The sequence below is a fragment of the Carettochelys insculpta genome, chromosome 2 (assembly GCF_033958435.1).
Source record: "Carettochelys insculpta isolate YL-2023 chromosome 2, ASM3395843v1, whole genome shotgun sequence".
Taxonomy (NCBI): domain Eukaryota; kingdom Metazoa; phylum Chordata; order Testudines; family Carettochelyidae; genus Carettochelys; species Carettochelys insculpta.
The window spans coordinates 7,035,108-7,053,343 of record NC_134138.1 but is presented as its reverse complement, the minus strand read 5'-3'; the positions used below and the strand labels follow the sequence as shown (position 1 = coordinate 7,053,343).

Genomic DNA, 18,236 nt, shown 5'->3' with positions numbered 1-18,236 from the left:
AACAAGTACAAAAATTGAACACTTGCAGCTTGCATACATTTTGGAATACTGTGAGCTTCATGGGATCTCCAACAGGCAATCACACAGTTCCACAACTCAACAAATCCATACAACTAGACAATACAAAACCAGACACTACAAGTTAGAACCCGATAATCTTCAAATACCTTAAGGGCTGCTAAGAAGAGGACAGGGATCAAATGTTCTCCATGTCCACTGAAGGTTGGACAACTAGTAATCAGCTTAATCTGTAGCAAGGAATATTTAGGTTAGATATTAGGAAGTACTTTCTAACTACAGAAATAGTTAAGTTCTGGAATATGCTTTCAAGGGAGGCTGTAGAATCCCCCATCACCATCCAGCCTGTTTTTAAAAACCTTAGGACACCCCTAAAGAGATAACTGTGGTTCATTTGCTCCTGTCACAGCACTGGGGGCTAGACTTAACTCCAAGTCCCTTCCAGCCCTATAGCTCTATAATTACATTTGTATGACACATAAACATGTTGAATTCATTTCCAAGATATCCCAACAGAGGACTAGAGAGCAGTGTACCACTGGAAACATCAACTTTCAAGTAAGTTGAGAAGTCAGAGCCCTCCCCACTCTAACGCAATCCCCTCCCACAGAGCCAGACACCCCCCAGCCCTCCCACTTCCTCCTCACTCTCCACTGTAACCCAATGCCTGGGTCTAACTGGAGCTACAGCCACACACTTCTCCCTCCAGGCACTGGGGAGCATGCAGAGTGTCAGTGAGCAGTTGGAGTGCTTGGGTTGGAGCAGGAGCCTCATTTAATTAGGCAGAGTCCCATGTGGCTTGAGCCACAGGTTGGCCACCCCTGCACTAAGCCAATGGGAGAGAGCACTTCACTCGGCATTTAAAAAAAAAAAAAAAAAAAAGAAAGAAACCACATCTCCCCCAGGAGCAAAAGCCACGTCTGCAGGAGAGTAGCAGAGAGGGAGCCGTGCTAGTCTATATACTATCAAAACAAAAAAGCAGTCAAGTAGCACTTTAAAGACTAACAAAATAATTTACTAGGTGAGCTTTCATGGGACAGACCCACTTCTTCAGACCATAGCCATACCAGAACAGACTCAATATTTAAGCCACGGAGAACCAAAAACAGTAATCTAAGTTGACAAATCAGAAAAAAATTATCAAGGTGAGCAAAGGGCTTGACTGTAAACAATGGATCTAGTTACGTGTGCAGGATGGAAACTAGAAGGGTGTAGGTAAGTATAGCGATCAGCGGGTTTCTGCTACAGTGTGGAGAAGCTTTCCTACCAACATATCACTGCATACATAAGTACCTACATCACTGTAACTTATGTCACCCAGAGGGGTGAATACTTGCGTCCTGGAGCAACGTAAGTTTTGCAACACAGGCTGTCATGTCGACACAGCCTTCCTCTGCCCTTAGCCTTCATCAAATACTTGTGCTCTCACAGAAACCCTCTCAATGACATGCAGTAATGGGCTCTCTCCTCATCTCTCCTCCCTTCTCCCTCAAGAGACCATCTCTGAAGAAGTTTCATTGCGGAATGGTCTTTGTTAAGCGGATTTCCGAGGTGCTATGAGAGTTGAGAGAGATCTCTGATTGCTGGCTGCAACTGCACATATCATGACCATCTTTTCCAACTAAGCCTCTCATGAAGGGCCTTTCCATAGTGCACTGTCTCTAGCAGCCTAAAAGACTCTCCAAGTGCAAGAGAATTTGTTTACACCTTGGGAGAAGCTGAGCCTCAACTGCATTCCACAGCGATGGGTTTGATTTCCAGGGGTCCAACAATTACAAATGCTTTGAGGGGCAACATATGCAATCATACACCTAAATGCACACCTCATTTCTCTTCACCTGCCTCAACCACACACTGCTTTCGTGCCTTTTATTTCTCTCTCTGGCACCTCCTGCACTATACATGGTACACTCTTCCCAACTACAGCTGCAAAGCAACCTCTTGTCACACCTCCAGATCCCTCCATTAAAGTACAAAACAGCCACTTTCAGCAGAAAAATCACTCATTCCTTCTCACCAACAACCCCATAACTTTGCACCTGAAGCACTGACTAGTTTTTGGTTGTTTTTATTTTGGGGGTTTTTTGGCCTAAGAACAGCAGCATGACACAAATGAAATGTTAAACATGCAGAAGCTCTTTTGTATGTGCAGTGGTTGCAACTGTGCATGCAAATCTAGTAATTCCAGATACAAATTAGGCAACTGCACGTACATTTTCCAGAAAATTCAGGCCCTAAGCCATTGAGACTAAATCTGATAGCCAGTATGTAGAACAGACCCTTCCAACTCACATAAGTAGCATCCATAACAGTAGACCAATAGCCACCCAGTCGTAACCCCAATTCACCAAGCGCTTATACTCCGCACTACTATATGTCTTCCCACTTGCTGAAAGTGGGACTCTTCAAGGGTTGCCCTTCTATAACAGTTTCCACATGAGGATCCGAAGTATTTTAGAAACACATGCCCACTTCTGGGATGGACATTAAACCCATTCCACAGAGGAGAAAATGGAGTCTGACAAATGTTAAGCAACTTGTCCATGATCAAACAGCAAGTCAATAGCAGGACCAGACCTCCTAACTCCCAGTCCTCTACTGAAACCACTGGATCGCATCTTTTCCCTATTTATGCAAATTAGGTGCAACTCAAGCTCCTGGCCAGATGCCAAAGCCACAGTGGGCTGGGTTGTTTGAAAGGTCCTGCTCTGCAGTGGGGGTCATGGAGGTAGCTTCCTGTCTACACAAGAGTATCACAAATACAAGTTAACAGGCCAGAAATGACACAGAGAACCTCCCCAGCTAACTGATGACCCTCATCGTACACAGCAGATGACTTATAAAATAAAGACATGCACAACAATATCCATGTGCCTGAGGTCAAATACCCTAGATCAGCAGCAGTGCTCCCTCCAAGGTGAGCACTTGCGTAGCCGCCCAGGAGAGACTGAAGTGATGCTTGGCTGATTAGCAGAGCACTCACAGCTGCCCACAGCCAGCAGCATGTGTACCTACTGATGGTGCACATCCACACATGCCTTGGTGCACATAAGGAAATGTATTCCACCCATGCATGGAAAAATTAGAGGTAACACTGATCAGTGGTTCTCAAACTATAGGCTGGGACTCCAAAGTGGGTTGCAACCCTATTTTAATGGGGTCACCAGAGCTGCCTTAGACTTGCTGAAGCCCGAGGCCCATTGTCAAGGGTCAAAGCCAAAGCTCAAAGGCTTCAGCAGTGGGTGATGGGACTCAAGCTACAGGCACTCTGCAAAGACGTAAAGCCCTTAAGCTTCAGCTTTTCATTCACCTCACTCCTGCAGTCCAAGGCGATGACGCTCAAGATCTGACTTTAGGTCTTCCCACAACCTGGGGAGGCAAAGCTCAGGCAGGCTCAGGGCTTCACTCCCTCATCACTATCACAATTTCTGTTGTCAGAAGTGGGTCATAGCGCAATGAAGTTTCAGAAACCCCCACCCTAGATCTAGAACACTGAGGGGCAACCTGCAGCCCATGGGCCACATGAGACCCATTGCGGTTCTGTGTGTAGCCCACGAGACACTTGGTTTAATGCGGCCCACACAGGGTTGCCTAATACCACCAGGTTCAACCCATATAGATTTTTTGTACTGTTTTTACTAAAGTGACACGTAGACAGAACTAGAACATGTTACATGCAATTACCATGCACTTCAGTTCACAATGACCGGGAGAGCTGTATACCCCATATGTATACAATCGAAGCACTGCTATGGTTCAGTCAGCACATGCTGCAAATTCTAGGTGCACAAGCACAGTCAGCAAAACAACCCTATCCCAGGAGACAGTCCTGGTTATGACAATCTTACAGCTCACAGAGATGAAGGAGGACACTCAACAGCCTAGGCTGCTTAATGTTGATCTATAGGATAAAGAAACAGATGTTTTACAACTAAATACTGCTGCACAACATTCCAATCAAAAACATTTCTTTCTTAAATATTAATTCCTGTAATAATTCTGTGAACATTTAAATTAACTTATGATCTTCTACCAACTCATACATGCGTGCTTCACCTGCACAGACGCTCACAGTTCCTAATCACAATGCATCTATCAAATAGATTTTTCCTTGCTAAGATGAGCACCTCATGAAACACATATACCATTTTTTTCCTATACCATCTTAGATGTGTACCATACAACCAACACTTTTACCACCTCATCCTCTGAATATTCTTCAGACACATGCTCTCTGTGATGCCTATTAACTCTAACGTACGCAAACAAGCAAATGGTTTAATCTTTGAACCCTCTCTATGCTGGCCAATGAGTTCTCTGTGTTGTGTCTGTTTAGATTACAAGATCATCCATGGAACGGTCCTTGCCTTTTCCTGATCTAAAGACTGACAAGGTGATGGTGAAGGAGGAAGAACAATCGAAACTGACAGACATTGACCAGTCACCACTCAGGTTCTTCTCACACTAACAACATTTCTTAGCAATGTGGAATGTGAACCCATCAACTGTTCATATGCTCAGAGACAGGGGGATCAGTCCACACATGCAACAGCCAACTCAGTGCTGCAAACAATGCTATATAAAATGAAAGTTACTATACACAATCCCCCACCATACTACTGAAAACAATTTCCCCAGTGAAAACTGGTCTTTAAGGGAAGGTCCAGCAAAGCCATCCTAGAAGCAAGGAGATGCTTTAGGGTGGTTTTCAACAGAGGTGGCCCTGACAGGAGGTGTCACAATATATATGGGGCAAACTGAAAGAATGGCAGGCTCTAGAGAAGCGGGATCTGGCGAGAAGCCTTCATATAGGATGAAGGACTCATCCCACGCTGTCTTTTCTTTTCACTACGGACCCTATAACAATGACTGACGGGAATGAGCAGCTCACTTCCTACATCCAAAAATTAATGCCTAAAACTGCTTCCCCACCTCTCCCCCTGCAGTATTCCAGCTCTATCACCACCTATCCAAGCCAGGAATACCAAGGCTGTTCTTACCTTCCTTGGCTGCTGTGTGAATTCTGGAGGCTGGCAGCCGGCATAGCCGGTGCTTGGTGATTTGCACCAGGTCCTTGGGTGGTGTTTTCTTCAATGCTGCGGTTTTTCCCCGCAGAGAGTTTCTTTTCCTGAGAGAATAGCGGCTTCTCAGATGCATGGTGGGGAAGGAGTTGTGCTTCTTATCTGTTGGAGAACTGCAAAGAATGCAACAGAGGGAATTTAAAAAGGGATCACCAAACCATAGCAGACGCTTTCCAGCCCAGCTATCTGGGCTCTCCTTTCTCCATTAACACAGCATATCAGTAGCACAGGTGGGATTAGCACCCAGTTCTCCTGGTCTGATACCTTATCCACCAACTATGCAGGTTCTTGAGATAAGAGCAAGGAAAACATGCTGATGGCAAATGCCAGGTCAAAGGGCAAATTTCCCAATTGTTGGGAAAGCATGAAAAAAGGAGGAGGTCTTTGACATCTCAGCTCACATCTAGGTATCCCCATCACACTCAGTCTCTTGTCTATTATCGTGGTTGGAGAAGCAGCATGATCTTAAGAGAGGTGGGAAGATCAGGCCAAGAAATAAGCAAGCAGACCCCAACCTCTCCTCACCACACTGCACAAACCCATTACCTCAGTCATGTCACATTGCCACAGCATGGTGTGAAGAATAGTAGAAGACAGATGAAAAGAGCAAATTGGACTTGAGAGGAAGACCCCCCAACCCCCATATTCTAAACTAAGTTCTGTCACTGGCTTATTGCCCTGGACAAATCATTGAAGCCACCATTTTCAAGTTGATTCTTGGCATTTGTAATCTATTGAGGCAGCTCCTGCTATACAGCACATCCCAAGAGGATGCCTTCACAGAGCTTTCACAGCTCACTAGCTTAATAAGTGAGACACAACTTGGTCTTATCTCAAGTGTGCCACCAGTCCATACTGTGCCAATTCCCTGTACGTGCAACTTAGTTCACGTGCCTTTTTCCTTGCCTTGTTTATTCCCACTCCTACCCTTTCCATTGCTCATTACACTTACCAGATGTGACCTACAGCAGAGGTTTCACTGCATATGAATTATGCTGGATACTTCTGCTGCTCCTGCACACAGCACTTTCTTAGGGGCATCACCAAAACTGCATGCCCCCTAAATGGACACAGATCCTTGCCAATTTCACTCTACGGGGAATTATAAAAGCATCTGCCAAAATTCTGCAAGTGTGCTTTCAGTACTTGGATTAAACTAGTGTACAGTGCAGACCTTAAAGAGAGAGATAAGGCAGGCCCAAACCCAAAGGGTGGGATTATTCTAGACATGCAAAGGGATTCACAACAATCCTATGGCACTTTTTGTAAGAAGACTTTTGCACTAGTATCCCTTCTCCCCACTATAATGCAGTGTATCGTACCAGTATTCGCTGCTGCCTACTTCTTCAGTGGCATTTGCTTATAAAACATGTACAGCACTTTGGAGTGACAGGCACAATAAAATAATACTCAAATCATTCCTCCACACTCCCACCTCCTACGCCTAACCAAGCCACAGTCTGAAACCTGTTGTCTTACTTCTTTCTTTTCCCCTCACTAAACACTGCTTATGATTAGAGACCCTACAATAAGAGCTGTAGGGAATACATACTTGGGAAGAGGGGTAGCTCAGTGGTTTGACCATTGGCCTGCTAAACCCAGGGTAATGAACTCAATCCCTGAGGAGGCCATTTAGGGATTGGGGCAAATAGATGCCTGGGATGGTGCTTGGTCCTGCCAAGAGAGCAGGGGACTGGACTAGATGACCGCCCAAGGTCCCTTCCTGTTCTAGGAGATGTGTATCTCCTATTATATTATACTTAAGAGGGGGATTCAGCTGGGACAAAAAAGATAGGAAACAGAAGTTTGTGAGAAATAAAAGTTGTCAAGTTTCAGGACTCACACCTCTCAAAAGCAACACATTTCATGTTTATTGGAAAGCCCTCTGTGCTTGGAAAGGAAGCAGCAAGTATTTCTTTGTAAGGTGATAGCATCTAGCAATCCCAGTCAGCAACCAGTACACCACTGGACTATTCACAGAACACAGACCCTAAACAGGGTTCCTGCTTGTGGAAGTATAAGATGTGACATTGAACATAAAAGAGTTACATTGTAAAAAGAAATTAAATCACACTATGATACAATGTTACTTCTGAGCTCAAGAAGGGGAAGTTATGTTGATACTGTGTGTAGGAATGTAGGGTGGGTTTGGATGGAGCCAGGTGTGCCTGGGAAAGCAAAAACCAGAGCAGTAGGTGCTAGACAGTAATTAATTAAGGTAACCAGGGAGTCATTGGCAGGGGATTGCTAAGGGTGATATGGAAATGAAGGTACCTGACTGGTCTCAGGGACTATATGGGGTGGGTGTCTGTCTGTTTTTTTCCTTTGCCTATTAACTTGCCTTCTTGATCTGTATAAATTAAGAGACCTGAGCCCTGGGAGGGGACTCACTTTTCTAAATGTATTAGCAGAGCAGCTTTGCTAATAAACAGAGTGGTCTGACAAATTGTGAGTCTTGAGTCTAACTTTGACAATTTGGAGGTCCCACTGAGATGGCAAGTGTCTTCGCTGAGGCTGTGTGATCCCTGACTGCCTTGGAGGATGACCATGGCAGCCAGCGCCTGGACATTTACTCCGAGCGGTCCTCCATGAGACGGAAAGGTGCACAACCGCAGCGCAGTCTACGCCATCGAACCTGTTGGTTCCCACTCTGTTCTGGTAGGGGTCCCGGGATCTAACTTCTAGAATCTGGTCCTGATCAGGTAATTATTCTTTTTGGCTTTTGACCGGTCTGAAGACCGTCCTGTCTCTGTGTCTATCCGTCCTCCCTGTGGTGTGTTTGAGTCTGGGTGCCATCTCCGTCCGGGGACTGGCCAACCAAGGGGTTCCCATCCCTGCGGTCGGAATAAGTGAAATCTGCACAATTGCAGCCGCACCACACCTTGGGTATAACCCCTGGTGTGAAAGCAAGGACAACTGAGGCAGTAGCCTGTGGGCTCCTTTCTGTGTGTTGCACCGGGTACTGCTCTGACAAGCCCGAATTTCCTTCTTGTCTGAGTGCTGTGTGAAGTCCTCCTGGATGGGTAATCAGAAGTTTAAGGTAGAACAGTTCCCTAAGGGAACTCTGGCTTATTTTATGTATTTTAGGACGGGTCCGGACTCTAGCAGGTTTCTTAAGAAATGGTCTAAACTGACCCTGGAGAACCCCAAATTGCAGTGGCCACTGTTAGGTTCTTGGGACAAGGACCGAGTGAACGCCTTAAAAGACAAACTTGTCCTCCCAAAAAAACTAAATTGGCAAAAGGAGAGGTAGGCTGCTTCATGCAGTGGTGGGAAGAGGCAAATCATAGGTGGACTGAATCAAAACTCACCTCTCTTAGAAATTCTAATGATAAATTAAAAGCCCAATTAAATGCAGTCTCTCCCACCACCAGTCCGAGCGCTCCCCTTTACCCAGTCCTGTGTAATGATCTGGATCAAACCCGACCCCCACCATACTCCAGCTCGAGTAAAAAAAAAAAAAGGCGGGGGGAGAAGAGCCTTCAGTAACTACAGATGATAAGAGCAATGATGAGAATGAGGAATATATCCTCATTGGCCTCGCAGCCCTGCAAAATATTATGAAAAGACAACCCAAAGCAGACTGCAAAAATTCTCTTGATCTCGCTACCTGGAAAAGAGAATCTGATGGGAGGTTTTTAAAAAAAAAAAAAAAAAAAAGAAAAGAATTCTAATAAAAATGTTGTGGCACCCTTACGAGTCCTTAAGGTGGAAGGAAATGAGCCCATATGGTATTATAAGCCCTGGACCCGTACGGAACTTTTGTCTATAGTTAGAGTTTTTCCCAAGTCACAGGAAAATCCTACCAAATTTGCTGAGGAGTTTCTGTTAATCTGTGAAACCTATGAACCCTCCGAGGCAGACCTCCTCCAACTGTGTAAACTGTTAGCCTCTACTAGTCAGTATGAAAAATGGTTGACTGCCGCAAACTGGCCAGCTGAGGCATGCCATTCAACCATGAAAAATACTGACCCAGTTCGAAATACTGTAGACAATTCCAAACCTCTGCCTCGCCTGTCTCAGTACCCTTTAAATCCTGAAGCAGAGGCTGGTATTGCTCCAGTTATAATCGCATTGAAAGAACAAGGAATTATTGTTCCCTGTTCCAGCCCCTGTAACACCCCATCCTCCCAGTTCAAAAGGCTAATGGTAAATCGTGGCGGTTTCTTCAGGATCTTTGAGCCATTAACCGTATTGTCACACCTACTTTTCCATTAGTCCCTAACCCCGCCACAACATTGGCTTCTATTCCGACAGATGAAACCCATTTTACTGTTGTGGATTTGTGTTCTGCTTTCTTCTCTGTCCCGGTTCACACTGAGTCCCTTGTCCTCCGTTCTCCTCTCACTCTCATGGTTCCTGTTTTAGGAATGACCAAGGTCGCCTCCTTGCAGGATATGCTGTGGTATCCCTCTCTGAAACTACAGAAGCTGCGCCTTTACCTTCTGTAACCTCAGCCCGGGTAGCTGAACTGGTTGCCCTAATCCATGCTTGCTTCCTGGTTGAGGGGCACTCTGCCACCATTTACACTGACTCTCAATATGCTTTTGGGGTTATACATGATTTTGGCACCCTCTGGCAGGCTCGAGGTTTCCTTACCTCTGCTGGTACCCCTATCAAGAATGGCCCCTACATTGCCGCTCTCCTCTATGCAGTTTTACTCCCACATGCTTTAGCCATTGTTAAGTGTACAGGCCACTCAGCTGCAGACACTGAGGTGGCTAAAGGAAATCCACTGGCTGATGTTGCTGCAAAACATGCTGCCACTATGGAACCTTCGCTAGACGCGTTTCTTGGTTCCCTCTCTGTCTCCGTATCACCACCGTCCCTTTCTGATCTCGCCCAGCTCCAGAACTCTGCCCCAGAAGCAGAGAAAGACTCCTGGAGTGCCCAGGGTTGCTCTCTACATCCCGATTCCCTTTGGCGCTCGCCTACTGGTGCCCTCGTAGTCCCCTCTTTCACTCTACCTATCTCTGGCCACCCTGCTACACGGTGTTTCTCATGTCGGAAAGGAGGGGATGGTCTCTGCTATGACTAAGGCAGGATCGTGGGCTCCCCATTTCAGCTTTTTTGCAACCCGCCACTGCGCTGCCTGTACTACTTGCCAAAGCTACAATGTAGGCAAGTCTGTAAGAGTAACACAAGGGTTTCGAGGTCTGCCTCAAGCACCTTTCTTACACTGGCAACTTGACTTTGTTCAAATGCCTAAGTGTCAGAAATATGAATTCATTTTAGTTATGGTATGTCTGTTTTCGGGTTGGATTGAAGCTTTTCCCTGCCGCAAAGCTGATTCATTGTCTGTTGCCAAATGCTTGTTAAACCATATTATCCCTACCAAGAGAATTCCTGCTACTTTGTCTAGTGACCAGGGAACACATTTTACTGAAAAAAAAAATTGTTCAGCCTCTGGACCGGGTATTACATGTCACTCACCTATTGCACTGTCCCTACCATCCACAGAGTGCAGGTGCAGCTGAAAGGCGAAACGGTGTGCTAAAAAAATAAGCTTGCAAAAAAATTTGTAACTCTACAGGATTAAACTGGCCTGCAGCTTTACCACTGGCCCTTACGGAAATTCGATCATCCCCATCTCAAAGGCACAAATTAAGTCCATTTGAAATCATTATGGGACACCCTATGCGAACAATGGCTACCATTACCCCAGTCCCAGACCTAAACCTGACTCACAGCACACTCCTTCAGTATTGCAAGGGATAAATGCAAGATGTGAGTCACACCCATTCACAGGTACAAGCAGCCTGGCCAATGAAACCCACCTTCGAAAGCACGCCTTGAAACCCCGGTGGAAGGGTCCATACCAGGTATTGCTCATTACCCAGACAGCTGTAAAGCTATCCGGCATCGCAGCATGGATACACGCTTCACAGTGTAAAAAAGCACCATCCCCAGTGGACCAAGCACCACCGCAGAACCACGCAGAGCCAATTTTGGCTCCAGAAAAAGACTTAGAGGAACAGCCTGCAATACCTTACAACCTACGCCCCCGTAAGGGTTGCCAGAAGCAGACGGTAAGCAAACAGCAGGACCTGAAAAGAAGCAGTGGTGAGCCTAGCGCCTGCTGCCTGGTGGACATAAAACCGTGACTGCGGTTCCCTCCATAGAGGCTGTCAGAACCAGAAAGGGTCCTGCCTTCAACATCCAATTCAACATCTAGATAAATTAGAGAAATGGTCTGAAGTAAACAGGATGAAGTTTAATAAAGATAAATGTAAGGTGCTGCACTTAGGAAGGAATAATCTGTTTCACACATACAGATTGGGAAAAGACTGTCTAGGAAGGAGTACAACAGAAAGGGACCTAGGGGTTCTAGTAGATCACAAGTTAAATATGAGTCAACAGTGTGATGCTGTTGCAAAAAAAGCAAACATGATTCTGGGATGCATTAGCAGGTGTGTTGTGAACAAGACACGAGAAATCATTCTACCGCTCTACTCTGCGCTGGTTAGACCTCAGCTGGAATATTGTGTCCAGTTCTGGGCACCTCAATTCAAGAAAGATGTGGAGAAATTAGAGAAGGTCCAGAGAAGAGCAACTAGAATGATAAAAGGTCTGGAGAACATGACTTATGAAGAAAGGCTGAAAGAATTGGGCTTGTTTAGCTTGAAAAAAAGAAGATTGAGGGGGGACATGACAGCGGTTTTCAGATATCTTAAAGGGTGTCATAAGGAGGAGGGAGAAAACTTGTTCTTCTTGGCCTCTGAGGAGAGAACAAGAGGCAATGGACTTAAACTGCAGCAAGGGAAGTTTAGGTTGGACATTAGGAAAAAGTTCCTAACTGTCAGGGTGGTCAAGTACTGGAATAAGTTGCCAAGGGAGGTTGTGGAATCTCCCTCGCTGGAGATATTTAAGAACAGATTAAATAGATGTCTATCAGGGATGGTGTAGATAGTGGTCGGTCCTGCCGTTGGGGCAGGGGACTGGACTCGATGGCCTCTCGAGGCCCCTTCCGGTCCTAGTGTTCTATGATTCTATGTGTCCCTGGTGGAGCCTAATCCTCAGCTACTTGTTTCTTAAAGTCTGGGGAGTCCGAAGTGACAATGACAATTCTTTTATTCAGCAACAAGTGTGGATAGCCCAGACTCTCAATATCTCTAATTGCTGGGTCTGCAGCCACATCCTGATGTGGAAAAGAAATGACACTTGGGGATTGATGAGAACAAATGTTCCTACATTTATAAGTGTGGTGAAGGGAAAGGCCACTGGTGCTGGGTGTGTAATGGGACAGGGCTGAATTTAGGGAGGAGCAGCTGTCTCCAATATATTGTGTCCCATGGTGTATGGGACTATTCAAATAAGATTGGAGAATGGCAAACCGAGTATGGGGATATGAATTTTTTCTCAACCTGGGATCAGACCGGAAAAATCAATCTCTTGCTCCCCCTATAGCCTCCCTGAAAAAACAACACAATCTTCCAATGTCATGCAAATGTTACTTCTTTCCCCAAGGAAGGTCATTCTGTGCCCTTTGGGGAATATTATTCCTCTTTCATGGATACCTATATGTCAAAAGGGTGCAGCCAACCCTTCCCAGCTTTAATAGGACATCATTGGGTCTGTGGGAGATACGCTTATACCATGTTACCAGCTAACTGGTCAGGTATTTGTTATCCTGCACAGCTTTTCCCACAATTCCGTGTGCTTCAATATATACCTGACAATACTAACGATGTAATAAATCACGCTAGCCACTTGGAGCAGATTGCATACCTTCCCCACAAAGAGCCAAGTTCCTTGGGGAAATGGCTAACTGGTTTATTTAATTTCTCTAGCCTAGGAAACTGGTTGTTTCAAGGAATTCTGACTATCTTATTTGGAATTTTAATGATTTTTGTATGTTTCCAATTAATCTCTTATTATACCCAAAGCTGTGCAAGGCACACCATCCAACAGGTTACCCCTAACCAGAGTGCCAATCTCATGGTTTTAAATATCACCAATGAGAGGAATAAAAAAAAAAAAAAAACGGTTAATGTATGAAACCCGGTAATTGTTGGTCACAGGCGTAGCTTGACCAAAAGGAGGGATTGTGGAAGTATAAAATGTGACATTGTACATAAAAGAGTTACATTGTAAAAAGAAATTAAATCACACTATGATACAATGTTACTTCTGAGCTCAAGAAGGGGAAGTTATGTTGATACTGTGTGTAGGAATGTAGAGTGGGTTTGGATGGAGCCAGGTGTGCCTGGGAAAGCAGAAACCAGAGCAGTAGGTGCTAGATGGTAATTAATTAAGGTAACCAGGGAGTCATTGGCAGGGGATTGCTAAGGGTGATATGGAAATGAAGGTACCTGACTGGTCTCAGGGACTATATGGAGTGTGTGGGTGTCTGGTTTTTTTCCTTTTTTTCCTTTGTCTATTAACTTGCCTTCTTGATCTGTATAAATTAAGAGACCTGAGCCCTGGGAAGGGACTCACTTTTCTAAATGTATTAGCAGAGCAGCTTTGCCAATAAACAGAGTGGTCTGACAAATTGTGAGTCTTGAGTCTAACTTTGACATGCTCTAAAGAGCTTACTATGTAAATAGTTGAGTATTTGCTCCCTTTGAAATCAATGGCAAGAGTCCTGTGGATTTCAATGAACACAAGAGCAGACCCCAGGAGCAGTGCAAAGGAAGTTTGTACCAGCTATAGAACTTCAGACAACTTGCAACTTACCTGCAACTCCCCTTCCTCCTGATGATTTTGGTCCGGCTCTTCACTTTGTAAGTGGAAAGTGCATCACCACTGAAAGATGACTTCAGCCCACCATGACCAACGGCTGCACCGCTTACAGTCTGAAAGTCCAAGTTGGCTCTGGAAACTTGGGTGACTCCAGCTTCTTTTTGTCCCTCAGACTGCCACCAGAATGCTGATTTGGAAGCAGAAGGTAGCTGTATGCTGGATGCTTTCCATTTGTACTTATTAGGAGAGGCATCCAGTTTCAAATGCACTCCAGATTTCTTCTGCTTTGCTCCTGAGTCCCCCTTTGGCAATGACTTAGCAGTTCTTTCTGCTCCCACAGAAAACTTCCTAGTGCTTTCAGAAGCTCTAGGGCTTGTCCATCTCTTTACAGCACGCGGGCACTTACTAGGATTGGCTACCCACGTATAGTTGGTTTTCCTGAACTTAGAAGCTTTGCTGGAGACGGGCGTTGAAGCAGCTCTTTGCAGACTGAGTAGCTCCTGGGGTATTGCAAACAGGCTCTTCGCTGGATTTACACAAGCCTCTGAAGTCACAACTTGAACAGAGCTTGCATGTGCCTCTGATTTTCCAAGCGTCTGTGGCTCCTTCATAATATTTCTATCTGCCATGACTTCCTCTGAACTACCATGAACTAGAAACTGTGATATTGGCTTCTTACAGGCTCCCACCCAGCCTGATTCTTGATCAGGCAGAGCTGACAGCTGCTGAGGCTTGGATTTTAATGCTATGGCACGTTCACTGATGTCACATGACTTGGGGCCACTTTTAGCCACTCTCACAGTCTGAAGTATGCCCAGTTCTTTCTGATACACTCGGCACGCCTCATCTCCTCTTCCTGCAACAACAGGCTGGTACAAAGAACTATGGGAGACAAAGAGAGATGTTTCTTTGTCCTCTTTTTGAGCAACACTTTGAAAGTCAGAGCTTTCAAGAACATTCCCATCTTCTTTTGGAGCAGCTATGGCTACTTTCACCCCCGATGAACCTGGCTGGGATCCCACTTCACTAAAGTTTCCATTTTCCAAGGCTGAGTCAGTCCTCTGTGGTAGTTTGATTCCTATGACTATATTACCACCTGTCGTTAAGCCCACTTGTCCTTCTGTGCCTGCTTCCTGTGGCCCAGGAGCATAGCTACTCTGTTGACTCACAAAAGCCTGCAATGTGTTCGCAGATGCATTACTTCCAAGATGAGGCACTGGTGCAGGTGGTCTGTTTACAAGGGAGTATTTTTTTTTCCACGAGTTACCTGGATGTGGTTGAAAATCCCTTGGAGCTTGCTGAGAATATCTTGCAGAGAACGCTGCCTGACTGTTGAAGACAGTCTGCCTGGGATTTCTCCACCTTAGAGTCCTGGAGGGCGGGGGCACTGGTGCATTTCCATGAATATTTTTATGGTCATTTATGAGACCTGAAGAAAATTAAATAGCCACTGTTAGTTGCAATTTCCACAAGTCTTGCAACAGCAAGTTCTGAAAATTGACTATCATCATATTGCACTAAAAACACCTCTTCTACATGAACTTTCATGTTCAACAGGTTTCAGGTATCACCACTTAGGCTGGAAAAAAAGCTGAGCTACCCAATGATTACAGATTTCTTATTATGGATCTTTACGTAACTGAATACTATACCATTCCTCTTTCTGGTCAAGTTTAATGTATCTAATATGCATCAACCTTGAATTCCCCCACGCTGACCGTTGTTCTTGTAGGTCAATTGTAGGGAGGGTGGCAGTACAACAGGAGACAGGCAAGAAGTGGAAAAAACTTACTACTTACCTCATTTACCCTCAACATTCCATCTCCGAACCTTTTTATAGTGAAAATTGCCTGGCAACCCTAATCTGATTTTGCTCTTATACAGCATAACCCAGTTCTCTAATCCAGTCCCCTATAGATGTGCTGCTTATTATTTGGTCTAGTAAAGGAAGGCTAGACTTATTATTAAAGCAAGAAACTAAAAGTCAGGACGGTTTAGGAATCCAACCCCAGCTCCGCCACTGACTAACAAAGCAAGTTAGTCAAGTGGGCAAATTGCATCATGTCTCTGTGCCTCAATTTCACTATCAACAATAACATGGATACTTATAGGAGGAAGGGGATTATGAGGCTTGTTAAACAGTAATATTTATAATGCACTTTGGGATCTTTAGATGAAAATGGTTAACAAGGGCCGTACATTTTTTCCAGGGATCTGGGCATGCTTTAAAAAAGAAAACAAGTTTTTCTTACTGCCAAAGACTCGACCGTATAGCTGCAGAATGGCAACATGAGCTGATCTCCTGCTACAGTCTCTGCCCATAAACTGCTCTAATGATGTTAAGAGGTATTTCAAAACCCTGCAGCAACAACAACGAAGGGTCCTGTGGCACCTTATAGACTAACAAAAATTTTGAGCATGAGCTTTCGTGAGCACAGACTCACTTTATCAGATGCACTGATGCATCAGGTGCATCTGATGAAGTGAGTCTGTGCTCACGAAAGCTCATGCTCAAAACTTTTCTGTTAGTCTATAAGGTGCCACAGGACCCTTCCTTGCTGTTACAGATCCAGACTAACACGGCTACCCCTCCGATACTGCAGCAACAAGACACTCATCAAAACACAAATAAAATCTTGTTATTGTTTTTTCCTTCTGCTGTTCATTCCACACTCCCAGAACTACACTTGGTCTGTATTACACTCAACAAAATTACTAAATCCTCAGAACAAGGATGGAGTCATCTTACTTATGTGTACAGCTCCATGCACAGGTGTGGTGGTGCAGAATTAGTCACCTGAGATCAGGTCTGTCTTGCTCTGTCCAACTCAGACAGAATTGGCATCTTTACACTGAAGGAAACATGCGTGGCACAGTGTCTCAAAAGTCTAGGGCTGAAAACAACAGGCTTGGGCTGGAACCCAGGCCCTAAGCCCTACACCCTCCTTGCTGGGTTTCAGAGCCCCCATGGGAATGTTGACGCTATTTTTAGCATTAAAGCGCAAGCCCCAGTCAATTGCCCTATGACTCCCTGCCAAGCAGCTCAGGGTTTCCTACCATCCAGACATACCCTCGGTCAAACACAAGCGCCCTCACAAGGAGAACAGAAGCGGATTTACGAGACTGAGAATGGAGCCCCGAACAGGGCAAGTTTTAGAGAGAATCACCTTTTGGCCCCCAAACCAAGGCACTGAATGATGGGAGGCGGGGGCGCTTCAGGGAGCCCAGGGCAGAGAAGGTCTTTGCCCCACAGCTCAGACTGGGGGGGGGGGGGGGTGGAGGGGGTCACCGGAGCAGGTCCCAGCGTCCGCACAAAGCTCGGGGAGAACGAGCGCCGCAGCAGGTCAGCGCCTCCCCTCCCGGCAGCTCCAGGGGGTAGCTGGCTCCTCGCGCCGCTGCGGCCCGGGCGGGCAGCGGCAGGAGCAGGGAGCGGAACGCTGGCCGGGGTGGGGGGGGGAGGGGAGGGAAGGGGGAGGGGGAGCGCGCGACGGCCGGAGGGGATAACGAACACGCGGAGGAGACCGCAACGGCGCCAAGTAACGGTCCGGCGGTGGGGGGAGGGGGGAGCTCAGGCCCAGCAGCGCAGGGGGGGGCAGCTGCCTCGGGGCTCACAGGGGAGGAAGCAGGTAACGGACCGGCGGGGCAGGGCCGCCCTCAGGCCCAGCAGCGCAGGGGAAGGACCCCCGCCAGGGCAAGCCCCTCGCGGCGCCCCTCACCCTGCAGCAGGCGGATCTGACGCCGCAGTTGCTCCTTCTCCTCCATCCCCGGCGGCCAACGTCCGACGTGATCGCTGCGCGCCCGCCCCGCCCCGGAAACGTCACCGTCCCGCGATGCCGGCGGAGCGGTCACGTGAGAGGGGCTGCGCGTGACGTCGGAGCCGGCGGCTGAAGCCGACCCCGGGTGGGCGGGAGGTCGGAGTGAGGCACCTGCTGGCCCCGCCCGAGAGACGGGGAAACCTTCCCGCCCCGCCTCGCCCCCCACTGACTCTCTCGAAGCCTTTGGGGAGCGGTGGGCACTGCCCGGGGTTCTCTGCTCGGTGTCCCCCTCTGGCCCCCTTGTTTGGAACCTTTGACACCCCCCCCCCTCCTGTTCTCTTTTTAGTTGTCCCCCTGCATTCATTTGGGGCCGTGTGTTTTAGTGGGTGCCCCCTCTTTTTAGTGGGGCCTTTTAGTTGTGAGCGCCCCCCCCCAACCATGGTCTCCCAATAGCCTCCCCCCACCCCTCGGTCCTCACTGACTCCTCTCGCCTCACCCAGCCCACCCTTCTCCCACAGCCCCTTTTCCCCGAGACCCACTGCCACCTCACAGCCCCCTTCTCCTACAGCCCCCCACCACCCTACAGCCCCCTTCTCCCCGAGACCCACTGCCACCTCACAGCCCCTTTTCCTACAGCCCCCCACCACCCTACAGCCCCCTTCTCCCCGAGACCCACTGCCACCTCACAGCCCCTTTT

The 18,236-nt window shown here is 46.9% G+C and overlaps 1 protein-coding gene across 1 annotated transcript in view; it reads right to left on the bottom strand.

Annotated features, from left to right (window-relative positions):
- Positions 1 to 17,649, bottom strand: part of ZC3H3 (zinc finger CCCH-type containing 3) — a 369,370-nt gene extending 351,721 nt beyond the window's left edge. Inside the window, exons 1-3 of the mRNA XM_074986583.1 lie at positions 17,501 to 17,649; positions 13,779 to 15,213; positions 5,019 to 5,212 (exon numbers count right to left, since the gene is read on the bottom strand). Coding sequence (XP_074842684.1) covers positions 5,019 to 5,212; positions 13,779 to 15,213; positions 17,501 to 17,546 — 1,675 coding nt within the window. The 5' untranslated portion in view covers positions 17,547 to 17,649. The remainder of the gene's footprint in view (positions 1 to 5,018; positions 5,213 to 13,778; positions 15,214 to 17,500) is intronic.
- Between the last annotated feature and the right edge of the window lie 587 nt (positions 17,650 to 18,236).